General features: G+C 43.6%; 1 protein-coding gene across 2 annotated transcripts in view; it reads right to left on the minus strand.

The window, feature by feature from the left end:
• Positions 1 to 17,316, minus strand: part of pak1 (p21 protein (Cdc42/Rac)-activated kinase 1) — an 83,943-nt gene that overhangs the window by 18,815 nt on the left and 47,812 nt on the right. For both annotated transcript variants that reach the window (XM_030066816.1, XM_030066817.1), the window contains 4 exons: positions 9,280 to 9,374; positions 4,956 to 5,103; positions 4,819 to 4,865; positions 779 to 892 (listed from right to left, as the gene is read on the minus strand). In XM_030066816.1, the coding sequence (XP_029922676.1) occupies positions 779 to 892; positions 4,819 to 4,865; positions 4,956 to 5,103; positions 9,280 to 9,374 (404 nt within the window). The remainder of the gene's footprint in view (positions 1 to 778; positions 893 to 4,818; positions 4,866 to 4,955; positions 5,104 to 9,279; positions 9,375 to 17,316) is intronic.

Genomic DNA, 17,316 nt, shown 5'->3' on the forward strand with positions numbered 1-17,316 from the left:
CAGAGTTTGATGCTCAAGCTTTTTTTTTTTTTTTTTTCAGTTCCTCTGATGGAAGTGGAGGAGGAAAGCGAGGCGTGAGGCAGAATTTCTCACACCCTAAAAAAAAGAATATGAAGCGTGGAAAGTGAAAATATGAAAAACACCGGAGATGAAATGAGGTTTTGTGACGGCGACGATAGAAAAATGTGACCAATCAGAGCCCTGCAGGACGCTGAGGAGTCATGAGGAGGCCTCCACTTCTTTTAAATCAAATAATCACAATTTGACTGGCCTTGTTTGAGCTGGACATCCCCCTGTGTGTGTGTGTGTGTGTGTGTGTGTGTGTGTGTGTGTGTGTGTGTTTGGTGTGAATTCCTGACCTGACCTTGATAATCAGACAGGAGGCAGAGAACAGAGGCGTTCTTTGAAAGAGTGTTTCCAAATAAAAACCCCTGCTCTTCCTGTGACTGTCACACACACACACACACACACACACACACACACACACACACACACACCAACCTTCATGACCTCATTAGACAGCAAAACTGTGAGGGAAGGAGCAGAACTGTTTAAATATGAATAGGTAGGAGAGACATCTAATGAACATATGTGTGTGTGTGTGTGTGTGTGTGTGAGTATGTATGTATTTGTATAAATGTATTTATATTTGCATGTGTAATGTATTTGTATGTATATCTATGAATGAGGGAAAATGAGATTGTCTACATGTGTGTATGTGTGTGTGTGTGAGTGTGCACATGTGTGTGTGGGTGTGCGCGCACGTGCATGTGCTTACTGATTTGGTGTGCTCGGGCCGGGGGGCGACCACTGGTGGCGGCTGGGCCTCGTCTTCGTCCTCGTCCTCGGATACGGTTGCTATGGCGGGCGTCTCCGACACGGCCTTGGAGCTCTGCGAATTACCAGAGGAGGAGTGAGGGCGGGGCCTGCGTGATGTCATCGTCACAAGAGCCAATAGCGACACGAGAACCATCATTGCTTCCTGCTGCCACAACGTCACTTGTTGGTTTTCCTATTTATTGTCTGTTTTCTCATCCTCGGGATTCTTCTCGTCTTTCTGCCCCTCTCTCTCTCTCTTTCTCTCTCTCTTTCTCTCTCTCCCTCAGTCCATCTCTTTCTCTTTCCCCTTTTCTCCTCTTCTCTCTCTCATTCCTCTTTACACCTGAACGCTGCCGGTCTGCCTCCCGGTGAAGCCAGTCACCTCTCCCTCTTCCTCACCCTTCCTCTCCTCTCTCCATCCTTCTTTCTGTCTCTCCCTCAGACCGTGTGATGCCGGCCGGTGGCCAGCCTGCAGAGCGAGTGAAATGGTGAAAGGGGAAAAAGATGCTGATTCACAATGCAGAGAGAGCGAGGGAGAGAGAGGGAGGGAGGGAGAGAGAGAGAGAGAGAGACAGAGCGAGAGGCACCATCATCCTCCTCCTCCTCCTCCTCCTGCTCCCTGTCATCCTCCTCTGCTTCTTAAATGGACTCAGTGTTCAATTCAGATAAATAAGCACATAAGTGAGGTATTCATTTCTCCTTTTGGTGTTATTGTCCGTTCGCTCTTTTTGTTTATTTTCTTATTTATTTTTTTGTTCATTTGTCCATAGATCCCCTGCTTCATCACACGGCTCTATTTCACAGTGTCCTGTTCTTTTCTGCACTGGGACATGCAGGTACGTCAAGGCAGGATTTGACTATTATTCACCTCCACCCATCAACCAGCCACTCCTCCCCCACAGTTAACATGGCTGATACTGTGCATTGTTCATCAGGATGTAAGGTGACAGTGTCCAGTCACACGGTGAACACAGCTCCCCGTGTCAAGCGGGATTGGAAATCAGGTGCTGGTCGGTTGCAGGAGAATCTCAAGTGAAGACAAAATGTTTCCCCACGCACGCTGAAATCACTTCACTGTAACTTTATCAGGAGCGAGCGGCGCGTTTTGCCCATTGCTTCCTCCGCTTCGCTCGACAGAACTGTATGAATACACTGCAAAAACGCAAAATCTTACCAAGATTATTTGTCTTATTTCAAGTCAAAAATGTCTTATTTCTAGTCAAAATATCTCATTACACTTAAAATAAGACATGATCACCTCAGAAGTAACTTGTTTTTAGACAATTTTCACTTGTTTCAAGTGAAAATTCACTTGAAATAAGTGAAAATTAGCTTGAAACAAGAAACAAATTTTCACTTGTTTCAAGCAAATTTTCACTTGAAACAAGAGACAATTGTCTAAAAACAAGTTACTTCTGAGGTGATCATGTCTTATTTTAAGTGCAATGAGATATTTTGACTAGGAATAAGACATTTTTGACTTGAAATAAGACAAATAATCTTGGTAAGATTTTGAGTTTTTGCAGTGTACTCACAGGTGTGATAAATACACATACACGGGTCACATGACCAACACCCGAATTTTCATTCTTCAGAAAACATGACAATATTCCACAATATTCCATTTTACAGAAAGCAACATGGATAATAATATTACAGTGACAAGAATGTTCTGTAAATCCGTCTAATATTAACCATGTTGTTTCCTGAAAAATGATTCACTTTCGAAAAAGTGTTGAAGGCAGAAAATCGCAGACGAGGAAAAAAGGAAGTGTAACGGCGAGCGGACGAAGCACAGTGAGAGTGAATCTGGGGTTGAGTGTTGAGCCGCTGGCGAGCGCTGAGGCAGAGGAGGAGGAGGAGGAGGAAGAGCGACGCCACGCTGGTCTGGTTCCTGCTGGAGGGCCAACACCGGCTCAGCGATGGACTGAAGGCCGTCCGAGGAAAGGAATCATAACCAATGAATCCTACGCATGCTGCCTTTTAATGATCTTTAAACCTTTTTTTTAATAATCTGAAATAATCTGAATCAGTGTTTCAGCCTGCACTGCAGTCAGACAGCAGACGGTAACAAAACACCGTGCTGCACCTTGAGAAACCGCCTCGTCCTTATCGTCTTCTTTTCCAGTCGACTTTCATTCCAATTTGTTCTCTTCTCACCTCTATTTCTGCCTCTCCATTTCTCTCCCCCCTCTCTCTCTCTCTTATCTCGCCCTGTCAACTCCTCTCTTAACCACTGGGCTCCTCTCTCTCTCCGGTGATGCTGTGTTTCGGCTCCCGCTCTCTCATCCTGTCCAGCAGCAGATTAAACCTCCTCTTCCTTCCTTCCTTCCTTCCTTCCTTCCTTTAATCTTCTCACTATCTCTCTCTCCGCCTAACTCTCTGTTCTCTCCCACACTTCTGCTCCTCGCTGACCCGACACACTGCAGCCTGGCTTAGCCTCCACTTGAATTTCCCCTGCATTCGTTTTCAAGTCACGTTCACTTTTCGTTTCTCTGGCACATTTGAAAACAACAGGAGCCGACCCAAAGTGCTTAAGGATGAACAATACAAGTGGAAAACACACTGGGGAAAAAAAAGGTTTCTGCTCAATTTTGAGGAAGGTGTAAGTTTACGAGAGCCCTGTTCACATCAGCATCTCATCAGGGCTCGACAGCCAGGTCACACTTAACCTTATCCACCTTCAGTTTTATCACTGAACAGCGACAGACTTTCACACAGAGCCAGGCTCATCTGCATAACTCCAGCTGTGCTTTCATTCAGAATTGTACTGAGTGCAAATTTGAGTGGATAAAGCACTAAAACCATGAGCAGCAGCCATATTTCCCTCCATATACTATTGAAAGGTTACACTGCAAAAACGCAAAATCTTACCAAGATTATTTGTCCTATTTCAAGTCAAAAATGTCTTATTTCCAGTCAAAATATCTCATTACACTTAAAATAAGACATGATCACCTCAGAGGTAAATTGTTTTTAGACAATTTGCTTGTTTCATTGGCAAAATTTGCCAGTGGAAAAAGTGAAAATTCACTTGAAACAAGTGAAAATTAGCTAGAAACAAGAAACAAATTTTGCCAATGAAACAAGCAAATTTTCACTTGTTTCAAGTAAATTTTCACTTGAAACAAGTGAAAATTGTCTAAAAACAAGTTACTTCTGAGGTGATCATGTCTTATTTTAAGTGTAATGAGATATTTTGACTAGTAATAAGACATTTTTGACTTGAAATAAGACAAATAATCTTGGTAAGATTTTGAGTTTTTGCAGTGTAATGGTGCGGTCAGATGAGCACTAAACCCATATGGAAGTCCACTGTCTTTCCCATGTACGTCAACAGAAAACCTGAATCAGCCCAGCATCTAGTCTCAGTCTGGGTACGCGGGAAAAACAGTGGAGTATTCATTCCTTGAAGTGACATAAGACATAAACCGTGCTCTTATTTCATCTACACATCTGAGCAGTTATATGGTTTACGGGCTCTGCATCATCTTTGTAAGCCACTTTTTGCCAGATGAGAGTTCAGTCATGAGAATCAGACGTTTGATGCTCACACAGATGCATCATGGGAGGCCGAAGTGCCACTTGGTGCTTTGAGAGCGTGCTGAATCATTAGATGACTCCCATTTGTGATGCCGCCACGCTTCCACTATTTTTGTGTAATTTTAGCCTTAACGTGTTTTCATTCAAAACATGTTCAGTGTCCATAATGTATTCAACTCTCCATCGCCGCAGTGTTACCCAGCCGTTAAACACCGGCACTTAGTTCAACGCCACACGGCCGAGTTAGCGTGCATCATGCATTTCATATCATCAGAAAAGCTACTGATGACACTCAGTGTGGCTGATGTGTGCTTGGGGTAATGACACAGACAGCGCCATATGATTTATGTCACAGTATGTTCCTCACAACACCGTCTCAGACTGATACAGATACACAGCAACAGCAGAGAATACAGATGAAGTTGGGATTTTGAGACATGACACAGGTAGACTCACCGTTATGGTGGAGGAACCGTAGTTACTGTAGTTATCTATACTTTTATCTGCAGAGAAAAACAACAGAGAAACATAAGGAAACAAGTAAGAAGAGATTGTGCGTATGTGTGTGTGTGTGTGTGTGTGTGGGTGCATACCTGTGAAGCTCATGTATTTCTGGCTGTTGGCCGTCTCTTTAGAGTCATAAAACTTTAAAACGTCCAGGACGGCCTGAGGATTCTTCTTCTGCTCCAGCTTGGTGATGTTGGACGTCTGCAGGAGACGGGCCCACTGCTCTGGCATGCCCTGGACACACACACACACACACACACACACACACACACACACACACACAATGTAATGCATCATGTAACAGCCCAAAATTGAGCAATTACGTGTCATAACCCTGAAAAAAGAAAGCAAATACACTGATTCATGCATTCACTCGTTCACAGATTGATAGAGGCAGTTCACCAGTGGATGGATGTTCAATTAAAATGCCTACAGGAAGCTGGATTTAATATCAATGCCACTCTAATTTTGACAAACAGCCATTCTAATTTTCAGTGCCAGCATCGCTCTGACTCCATACTTGCCAAACACCACAGTCCAAAAATAGGAGACTTTCACAACAGGGAGGGGAGGGGAAGCAGGGCTTCATCTCACAAACGCCTGCAATTTCAGCATTACCACTGATGAATGTGCCAAATGGGAGCCTCTGATAAACAAAATTGTTGTTTTTTGCTAATATGAAGACGTGTCTGGATCTCAGGCTGCCATGTGTGCAGCTTACACATGATGCTGATTTGCTTGAATCAAATAAAAAAAAAAAAAAACCTTTATTTGAACATGAGACTCTCATTGAGGCAGTCTGGTCTCCCTAACAATAAGAAGGCCACTCTGCAGACTGCATTTAGCTGTAAGGTGTTTTGTTGACTGTTCAGACACAGCCGTGAGAAATGTAACTGTAATTAGTTACAGTTACAGTTAGGGACGCTAATCGGTGGCCGTTTGACCGGTTGTTGACCATTTGAACTTTAACCGAATAATCTTGTCGGTTAATTTTAAGGCCGAACGTGTCGTTGCCAACACAAATGTGCATGTCGTATTGTAAATACCGTAACTACCGCAAAGTTTGACCGATCGAAAAAGTTCCAACTGTTCCGGAACGCGGAGAAGTTGCTCATGAACCCACATACAGTTTAATACAGTAAACATGGCGACGGGACGCTCTGCCAGGGTTGGATTACATCATCACGCTCAGAGCTCAGCTCGGTAGAGACAGACCGGAGAAGCGAGCCAAGCTGATGGTGATCACATATAGTTTTGAACAAAGTATGTCATGAAAGTCTGCGGAGTCATAAAACCACCAAGCAGACTCATCGAGGAGTCTGGAGACAATATTTTTCACGAGGACAGAGAGATTTCTTCTACACCACAGTAAGCAGCATGTGTAAATTACATAATGTTTGTAGGATATCATGTAGGCTATGTACAATATTTGACTTCGGAATGAATGGTGTTCCATATTATCTTATGTCTGAATTGGTTTTGGGCCTGCTGAGGGGACATCCGTGGTACAGAACGGACATGGTCGCGGTCGTAGTGGTATGCATCTGGGGCAGGACAATGGCGCCGGTGCTAGCGCTGCTAGCTTCTATTTGTTGCGGTTATTCTTTTATGGTTTACAGACAGTCAAATAATATTCTCGGTTAACCGAAATAAACCGATTAATGAGACCCGGTGGTCGACCAAGAAAATTTTCCATTTTCGCCATCCCTAGTTACAGTTACAGTTTATATGTGGACTGTAACATTCATTCTGCTGCTTTGCATCTTCTCTCCGCACAGAAGCGTCGCCTTCTGGCAGGTTTCTGGACCGCTCGGGCCAGAGAGGCTGCTGGGACAAATCTGAGAGGAACAGCATCGAGAGGAGGAGCACCTCTCCGTCCAGACAGGCTCCACTCACCGGGCAGTGGGCGCCCAAATTTGGAAGAATTTTTAATGAAAGTTTGACAGTCGGTGCTGCGTTTGCTGTGAGGCTCGCACTGCCTGGTTTACACTCGTGCCTTTCAGACTTTTCAGCTTTACTGTCCAATTTAAAACATCAAAAAATAATCCAATCTAGTAGGTTACATAACTTTGATGAAGTAATTAAAACAGTTACATTACTTACTACATTTTTCAAAGGGTAACTGGCAATCTGTAACCCATCACCTTTCAGAAGTAACCTTCCCAACCCTGGAGAATTGTGGTGTTACTACTTCTACTACTACTTCTACTTCTAACAAATACTGTGGAAATTTGATCCAAATATGGATATCTGTTCCATGGGACCTGCGTTCAGCTGCTGATGACGGTTGGCGGCTGAGGTCAGATTAGATGAAACTGTAAATATGAGCTGCTGGCGGGACCAGTAACAACAGCGTACATCAAAGAGGACTGGGAACAGGAGGATCATTGAGTTTCGAGAACGAGATGAAACTCTGAGAAGCTCAAGTCTCAGCAGAAATCAGCTGACAGGCCTCCCTCTCTCTCTCTCTGCTGAGTCCAACCAGCCGCTCTGCCTGGAGGGGCTCCCAAGTTGCTCAAACGCAAGAGTGAAGATGATCCAATCAGAGCACGGCCTTTGTTGTTGTTGCCGCCGCCCCTGTGTGATTGGCTCTTCCTCTCCACGCCTGGTAACTTCTGCCAGGTTCAACAAACTCTGTTCACTGTGAAGAGAGCAAATAGGGGTACCCGCACCCCTAGGGGTACTTTGGAGCACTGCAGGGGGGCACGTGAGACTTTTTTCAAAAGTTAATTTAATAATATCTGTCATGGATACTTCCTAAAATAACTGGCCTGTGCTATACTAATTTCAATAAAAGTAAATGTGAGTTTGATGAAACACATTTTATCTTCAGTTCTCCCTCTGGGTTCCCTGAAGGTGTCAGATGTGTGTGTGTGTGTGTGGTTTCAATCTGCTGCCGTGGTCGTCAAGCGAGGACGTTTGTTCACTCTGAGCGGGACGACGAGACAAAACAAATCCAGAAAGTGGATCAGTGGTTGAAGCGTAGCAGCGATACAGCTGGAAACAAGGAGGAGGAAGAAGAGAAGAAGAAGAAGCAGAAACAGGAGAATCTGCTCAGTATCAGTTTGTTGGTTCACCCTGACAGAGCTGTTTCTCTTTGTTTCTCTGGGCTTTGTTTTCTGCCAACATTTTCTTGGCGCTGGACAGGGGGTGCTTGGCTGAAACAAATGTTTTAAAATGTTTCAAAGGGGGTATATCACTGAAAAAAGTTTGAGAACCACTGGTCCAGACAAGATGGCTACCCTGCAACCTCCATCTATCTACACCTGTGGAAACTGCAGCCCTAAACCTCCATGTGACCCCAGCTGGGAGCTTCAGGAGCTCTCAGGTGTCGGTGATGATGGAGACAGACCTCAGGAGGAACATCACAGAGGAACAGCCGTGGTTCTCACTGGGCGTCCCGTCCCTTTAACGAGGCAGGGCTGCTGTCACAGAACTAGGTCGCATCTCGCTCTTCCTCCATCTCTCCACTCATCTGTCCAGCTCACTTCACCACACACTCCTCCGTTTCCCTCCACTCTCCTCAGGTCCCATCTCTCCCTCCCAACCCTCACATCCATCACAGCCTCAGCCTCTGCCTGCTGCTCCACTGCTGCCTTTCAGCCACTCGACTGCATCTAGGTTAGGCTGATCTGAGTGGAAATGACAAAATGTAGTGTGTGTGTGTGTGTGTGTGTGTGTGTGTGTGTGTGTGTGGTATATGAATGCATACATGGGTGCAGGGAAAATGTCCCAGATTAGAAAAAAAATACAGAAAGAAGTAGCCTAGTATATGCCCATCCACACACACACACACACACACACACACACACACACACACACACACACACACACACACACAGAGTTTTACTCCTTGCCAAAACAGCCAAGTCAGGCGGCTTAAGTGACTCAGCTAAATACAGCCTCTCTGCCGAATGTGATTATTTAAAATGGCTAATTTGATGAGTGAATTTGTATTAGCAAACACAGACACACACACACACACACACACACACCTACCTTGATACACAGGACTACATGCACAAACACAAATTAAACACAAACTAGAAGGGCTGTTTGGCTAAGTCATTTAAGGTGCCTTAAAACTGCGTGCACACATTTTATTGGCACACACACACACACACACAGACACACACACTACTATGAACAGAGGACCTTCAGTAAGCAATTAAAAGTGTTATAACCACACATAAAGTAGCGGATACACACACACACACACACACACAGCTCATGCACACAATGTGGCTCCAGTGGTAATAAATTGAATTATGGTTACTTTTAACACCCATAGGGATGAATCCTCTCCACACACAAACACACACACACACACACACACATACACACACACACACACACACACACACACACACACACACACACACACACACACACACACACACACAGACTTACAGTAAACTCCCCAGTAACAGCATCAAAGCCGACATGGATGGTGTGTTCAAAATCAGATGGCAAGGAAATCTCTGGACGCTCCTTCTTCTTATTGGCTGAAAGAGAAACAGAGAGAGAGAGAAACAGAGAGAGAGAGAGAGAGGGAGAGTTAACATGAATTCATAGTTTCAGGTTTTCAAATCTGTAGAGAGGGCGGGGCTGCGTGACCGGAGAGACATTTTCAAATCGCGGGAGCGTCTGGGAAAGTGAACGAGAAACCGTCTGTCCCCTCTCAACAGGACTGTCCAGGTGCTCTTGAGCAAGGCACCAAACATCCCGGCTCCTGCATGTCCCGTCACGACTCAGGTCCCATGTCCCATCAGGTGGACGTTTCTACCCGGTCGGTGGAGAAAACCTGTATTCCTCACATTCATCTGTTTTTTTTATTTTTATTTTTTTTAAGCTAAACTCAATAATTCTTGTTATACAATCAGGAGCTGCAAGCTGATTTTGTTCTGGTTAAGGAGGGGTAGAATCACCTGAATCGACACAAAAAGTGGACAGGAAATGACATCGACTGCAGGTTCATTCAAATGCTGGGACGGGTCTCGCTTCCATACGGAGGGAGAGCAAAAGAAAGAAGAAGAAAGGATAAAAGAAAGGCAGAAGAAAGGAAAAGGAAGGCAGAGATTAAGCTCGAAGAAGACGACGCGACCCAGAAAAGACAAGGAGGCAGAAACAGGAAGAGAGACAGACAGAGGAGAGACGACAGGAAGACAGACAGAAAATGAAAAGAAGAGAGAGAGAGAGAGAATAACGGAAGCACCATATGTTGGAGAAAATGCCAGATTAGCCTCTGGGAAATCATAACTCTCCTGAGAGTCATGAAAGACACACACACACACACACACACCAGAGCCCCATGGGACGGCTAAAGCTGATGCAGAATCACCTGCTACCTGTCCATGTCTGTGGAAACACAAGTCTGTCTCCTTCACTGAACCACAGTGAGTCTGACCTGTAAGTAATGACAGAAAACCTCCTGCACTCTCACACGGCAGCGACCGCCCACAAGCTGCAGGGCCAAGATCCCACACCAAGGTTACAGCACTATGATCCATGCTTTTATTTTGAAATTAATTATAGGCCCCAAATTCAAATTTCAGACACCACACAGCGGTGTGTGGGCGTGTGTGGGTGTTCCTCCACAGACACACTGTTCTACAAGGTGTCTCAGAGGGCATTAACAACAATAGAGCTAAACTCTGAAGCTGATAACAATATGATGCCATCTTACTGCTCCCTGTGGGGAGGTCAGAGGTCAGAGGGCAGAGGTGGGAGGAGGCGACTCAGGGACACTTCAGCAGGTGGCACAGCGTTTGAACCTCGTTTGAACCTCATTCAACTACAGAAGAGACAGTGTGTGTGTGTGTGTGTGTGTGTGTGTGTGTGTGTGTCGGATGTACAACTCTGTGGCTTCTCCATTCTTTCCACAAATAAAATATTGGATTTTTCACCTTTGTACAGGTAAACCAAAATTTTAAACACACTTCAGATTGAAAAGTCTTAGTAAAGCTGATTATTCTGTCTTATTAAGTGAACATAATGTTAGCATACAGGAAAATAAATATTAGGTTTGGCGAATAACTTTGTGAAAGATCTTTTTTTTTAAATCGAAGCTAATAATACATAAATTTCATTTCCTTCCCTGTCTAGAATAGACTTTTCAAAATTGCATGACAAAAATCAAATATCATTATATTTTTCACCAAATACCTCACTATCAATATTGTGATGATACTGCGGGGCTGACTGTTGGTGCTTTCCCTAAATATTTACACAGTGAGAGTTTTGATAAATAATCACCAGTAGTGCCTATATAAGACCTAGCTGGGTAAAGGCCAGTAACAGAGCAGCTAGAGCAGTCTGTCAGGAAATCATATCACCTCACTGCAGCCTTTACAACCAGGACAGACAAACACTTACACCACCGTCATATCACCATATCACCATATCACCATATCCCTAATCCCAGGCTGAGCATGCAGTACACACACTTGGTCACAGTCTGTATTATCTGAGCCGGGCCATCCGTGTGAGCGGCAGCTGACTTCACTGAGCTGCTCCTCCAGTTTCACCCAAACCCTCCTGAGCTCTTTCCCCTCATCCTGCTGCAAGCCATCAGCTGGGACCAAAACCCCTAACAGCGAATGAGATGCTGCCTGGCCGGCGGCTCGGCTGTCCCGCAGGCCAGAGAGCGCTCCCCAAATCAGCAAGAGCATGTTTCCCTCCTCGCTCCGCGCTGAGACACGCTGGCATCAGGATGCAAATGAAAGCTCAGTTCTTTGACTGCCGCCCTGCTAGCTGACTGTCCTGTCCACCAGCCGGCTGTGGCTGCACGGCTACACCACAGTTACAATAGTTTGGTATTTTTCTTTACTTTATATTTCTATTTTAATTACTGTTTTCAACTCAGTTCAGTCTCCAGAGTGGGTCTGCTGCTCTCAGCTGAGTTGTTGTTTGAAAATGCTTAGTCGGAGTTAAGTTTCAGTTTTGGTTTTTAGTTGTTTTATTCTAATCTGGCCGCTGTTTGTCAGATTAGCTCTTCACTTTGTAAAGGCAGTGACTCCCAGTCCATGTCCCAGTCTCAATAAACATCACACACACACACACACACACACACACACACACATTCACACACACATCTGACCAAACTGACCAGCAGCAGCACTGAACAAACTTTATGTGCATTTTTTTTTAATTCAGTTTTGTAAGTACACAATACCATTTCAGTTAGTTTTCATTGGTTTCTTAAGTCTAGTTTTTACTTTTATTTCAATGATCTAAAATGTTTTTTCACACCTACTTAAATATTTTATTTTAGTTTTAGTTGATTATAACATCCTTGGTCTACACGTGCTGTTGCATAAAGTGGCAAAAAATAAATAGTTTTCAGGTGATAGTTTGCATTATGAGCCAACTGAAGACCTTTGATTATAGAAAAGTGCATTTTTGGAAAATGTATTCTGAGATTTTTTTGATCAGTGATCACAAGTTAACAAATATATAATATTTTGCAAATAAATACATAATTCAGAATTTGCAATTCCAGCTTGTTCCAAGAGTAGCGTCTCTCTGTGCCTCTGAGCCTCAGGGGAGCCGACAGTTTCCACCCAGCAGCAGCTGTCGGGGTCAAAGGTCAGGGTCGAGTGTCAACCTCTATTAAGGAGTTAACGACCGCTAACGAACAGCTAACAGGCTGCTGATTACCACCAGGGACACTGTGTGTGTGTGTGTGTGTATGTGTGTGTGTGTGTGGTGATGATCGATGACATTAGCATCACCTGTCTTGTTCACCAGGCCAGGTTCCAGCTATTATTAAGCTGCTCATATTTCAAACTCTGGAGAGCCATATTGTGCGGAGCCGCTCTCTGCACAGCACACTCGGGGGGGCGGGGTTACAGAAAAAATGTTTTTTGTTTTTTAATCGTTTTGGCTCGGATGATTACATTTAAATGATGTTAAAAGAAGGTGGAGATGCTTCTTGGTATTTTACGAGCCTCCCTTTGGGAAACATGGATCTAAACTGGCCCCAGTTGTTCTGTTACAACTGAACTTCATTAAAAAAAAACAAAAAAAAAACAGTCATTTTCAGTTTGAAACTGGCACCAGCTCAGGTATACTTTATCAGCCAATCAGCTTATCAGTAATGAACCAAAGTCTCCATAACGGTTTGGTAGACTTTAGATGCAAGAGGAAAATACATAACATAGAAGATTTCCTCATAATTTGGGTTCTTTCAAAGGGGTATATATATTTTTTAAAAATGCTGAAGGCACCTCCTCTCCAAATGCAGCACCTTTCTGGCCGTATGGATTCATCATGAGGAGGATGATGTGGCTGAGTCTGCGCTGCGAAGCCGAGCATGAGCGAGTGTGTTTGCTCCCAGCGCTGACACAACAGGGCCAGCTCATTCATCTCCGGGAGCTGTAAACATTATTAAATTCATTAATGCTGGTATGTACACACTCCACTGCTGGACACACGGTGAACTGCAGCTCCTACGCTGCTGTCTCCACAGCATCAGCACACCGAGTGTTTCATTTAACCTCAATGTTTTCTCACTGACGAATTTGTTGTATGTCGCCAAATGACGTGAGGAGCATCGTGTGTGAGGCTGCTTAGTGGGGACGGCCACAAAAAAACAGACGCTGAAACATGCGTCCACATACTGAAACAGAATTTCAGTACGTGGACATTAAACTTGTCACTGTTATCATCCATCAGTGGTGGGCCTTGGTTTGTTTTATCTCTCACATTCAGCTTAATGTCACAATGTGCCTGTTTAAATGAATAAATAAATAAATAAATAAAATAAATAAATACTGGGGGCACATCTGAATAGATTCATATCACAATAACGTACACGTACTGGGAAAAAATGTACAGTAATTTACTTTTTTGTTTTTGTTTAGGTTATCTTCTTCTGTTGTTTAAATTGCTCATATTTCTATTTTTTTTTCTATATTCCTTGTTTATAATGTTTATATTGCTTTTTGCTATTTATAATCTGTTTACACTGTTTATAATGTAAATTATGCTTCATATTTTGCTATCCACTTTGCTGCAGTAATGCGTGAAATTTCCCCACTGTAGGACTAATAAAGGAATAAAGGAATATCTTATCTTTATCAGAGGTTTCAGAGACAAGAAGTTACAGAGCTGGGCGAGGGAGGGGCGACATTCAGAGGAAAAAACTCAGAAATTCCAAGATTAAAGTTGTAAATTTACCAGAAAAAAACTCCGATATTCTCTGAGATTAATCTGAGATTAGTTTACGAGAAAAAATTCCGTGATTATAAAGACACAAATTTATGAGAAAAAAAAACAGTTAAAACTAGCTGTTCTCCTCCTGTGGGATCCAGTCAGAAGGAAATCCTGCTGGTCTGAGTCCAGAATCCCAATCTCCTCCTCAGCATCTGGACTCTGAAGAGACGTTGCTGTGACTTGAGCCGATTCAGAAGAAAACAATCTGCTGATTCTGGGCTAAAATCAGCAGGATCTCCTTGTTTCTAAATCCCATGTCAAAGTAGAATCTGCTGAGGTGATCAGCTGCCGGCCTGAGACATGGCCAGCGGGGGGCAGCACATGTGGACAAAAAAACAACAACAAAACAAACAAACAAACAAACAAACAAACAAACAAAAAAAGGTAAAAGTTTCTATTTTTCGGAAGTTTTCTTCTCAGAAATTGATCACTGTAATCTCAGAGACAATCTGAATTTTTTTCTCGTAAATTTATGATATTAATCTCAGAAATTTGGAGTTTTTTTTTTTTTTTAGGGTTAGGGTTAGGGTTAGTATTACCTCTCCTCTTCTGGCTCCATAATTTTTTTCCCTGTCATTCCCTACGATTGTGCATTATAGTCCAATTGTTTTTTATTTCTTCTTTTAATAGGCCAATTAACTTAGAGTGAAAATGTGAATATTAGTTCATAAATCTCAGTCATCCAAACAGTAAAAACATCAGTCAGGACAGTGTAGTGCCGCTGTGAGGGCAGAGGAACCGTCCTGTAAGTGGAAGGTCACAGGTTCAATTCTCTCCATTGAGAATCATTAGTCCTGCTGAAGGGCCCTTGAGCACACAGCGGGCCCTCCAGCTGCTGACACGTTACATTCAGCCAACACACTGTGAGTCCCTCTGGACGACAAACAGCCCAAAGCACGCCATGTGAACGTGAAATGTTAATTTAATGGTCTTGCAAAATGATTTTCCTCCCTGACGATAAACGGAGTGGATGATGATTTTATAACGAGGCGCTGATGATACAGACATTATGGCAGAGTGTGCACCGCTACCAGCACTGACACAATAAGGCCAAGATAAAAAAAACACGACACTATTAACACACACACACACACACACAGGGGAGCTGTGAGGAGCGCCTACAGCTGTCACACTGCACAGCAACATTATGTATTTTTTTACTGTATTCCACACAGGCAGAGGTTTTGCTGAGCAGGTGGGCTCTTCCTCAGCGCCGTCCTACTTCACCGCTACGGCTCTTCCACTCTCCTCTGCTCCTCTTGGCCTGTTGCTGCTCCAGTGCCGAGCGGCAAGCAGCTTCCTCAACACACACCGAGGTTATCAGCTCTGCTGCTCACAACAAAAAACATATTTAATGTCGTGTAAAACGTGTGGAAACTTTGTGGGTCGGCATACGAAACAATTACACATCTCTTCTTGTACTCTGGAATGGTTTTGGATGCATCTGATTTTCTTACCAGGAAAAACTGTAATTGTAGTGTGAACCCTGTATTTTGAAAAGGCCCATATTAGCCTATTAAAGATCTGAGTTTTATTATTCCATCATACATTACTATGAGAAAATTTCATATTAATAAATGTAAGTGGTCTGAAGCCGAGCCCAATTACTGCACCAATTTGGGTTTTGTTAAAATAAATAAATAAATAAATAAATAAATAATAATAAAAATAATAAATTAAAAAAGCTCATAAATGATTGTCTTCTTGTAATTTACTGGAAGTTCCTCTGGCTTTATGAAACTGCATTCATCTGTATTTCTGTTATTCATTCTCAAGTCTATTTGAGAGACTGCACCTTGTTTTAGTGTTTGAAAATATCTAAAAACCTGTTTGTTAATAAAAAAACTGAGGAAGGCTAACTCGCTTCTCTCAGTCCTATGTTTGGGGCTTGTAGTGTGTTAGCTGCTTGCTGCGAGCATGCTAGTTATCAAGTTTCACTAAAGTAACAAATCATACAAGTATGTGCATAAATGTTATTAATGTTGCGTAAACCTGGATTGTGTGAGATCACAGTTTGAGTTTTCAGTCAGAGGTCAGCGTGCGCAGAGCTCATTTCTTCAAAACAAGGTGGGGCCTAGTTGCAGAATTTATTTTTCCCACCACTGGCACGGTTTAAAAAAACATCAAGACAAATTAAATGATGGTGTTTCTCACCTAGATAATCCAAGAACTAGTGCAGGGTTTCAAACTAGCAACCTTCCATTTATAAGCCTGCTTCCATGACCTTTAAGCCACAACTGCTAAAACCTTTCTTCGTGTGTGTGTGTGTGTGTGTGTGTGTGTGTGTGTGTTTCTGCTGTGAAGCTGAAACACCGACCCACAACAAGCCTGTGGGACGTCCTATCCAAGATGAGGGGGTGGCAGGGAGGCTGAGGAGGGGGGAGACCATCACCTGCCCTGCCAAAGTGCCTTCGAGCAAGACACTGACACCCTACGAGCTCCCCGCAGGGATCTACAGATCATCACTTATCACTGCTTCACAACCAGAGATTAAATCTTGTAAATCCAAACAAACGCAGTGCAGAAAACTTTATGCACAAGCAGCCATTTTTACATCCCGTTCTGTTAATCCTGCATCAAAAAGAAAAAAGGAAAAAGCCTCTGATCGTCAACGTGCTGACAGCGCTCAGGATCCCTGAGCCTCCATCAGACCAGACAGACACTTTCCTAAAAAGACTCCGACATCAAAGCAGGAGGAGGTTTCACTCTGCTGGAAAGACACAATAAAGCCAGACTGACGCTCACTGACTACGTTTCCATGCACACCATATTCCGGTTCAGGTCAATATTCCGGCTAAGGTAACTGCGCTGCAGCAACTGGAATATTCCGTTTACATGTTACTTGGCATGTTCCCGTGTTTCGGCGTATTCCACTCTCTTACGTAATGCGACACTCAGCCGCGGGGGGCAGCAGCACGCATATAGGCGTCTGGTCTGCCGGAAATACAGAAGAAGTCTTCTTCTTCTTCTTCTGTCGCTATTTCTGTGTTTTCTCCCATCGATGCACTCCATGAGCTGAAGGCAGCTGAAGGCAGACTGCAGTCTCCTGGCTCTTGCTGCTGTTCTCCATGCCGTTTTCCCCGCTTGCAGTAACCATAGCAACAAAGATGCTCCAGAATTCCTTGCGAATCGAGCATGTGCAGTCGTTACTGAATATTCCGGTTTGGGTCATTTTCCGACTAAGGTGTTTACACGCCCCAATATTCCGGTTGGAACAGGCACATGCCAGGG

Source organism: Myripristis murdjan, chromosome 13 (assembly GCF_902150065.1).
Source record: "Myripristis murdjan chromosome 13, fMyrMur1.1, whole genome shotgun sequence".
NCBI lineage: Eukaryota > Metazoa > Chordata > Actinopteri > Holocentriformes > Holocentridae > Myripristis > Myripristis murdjan.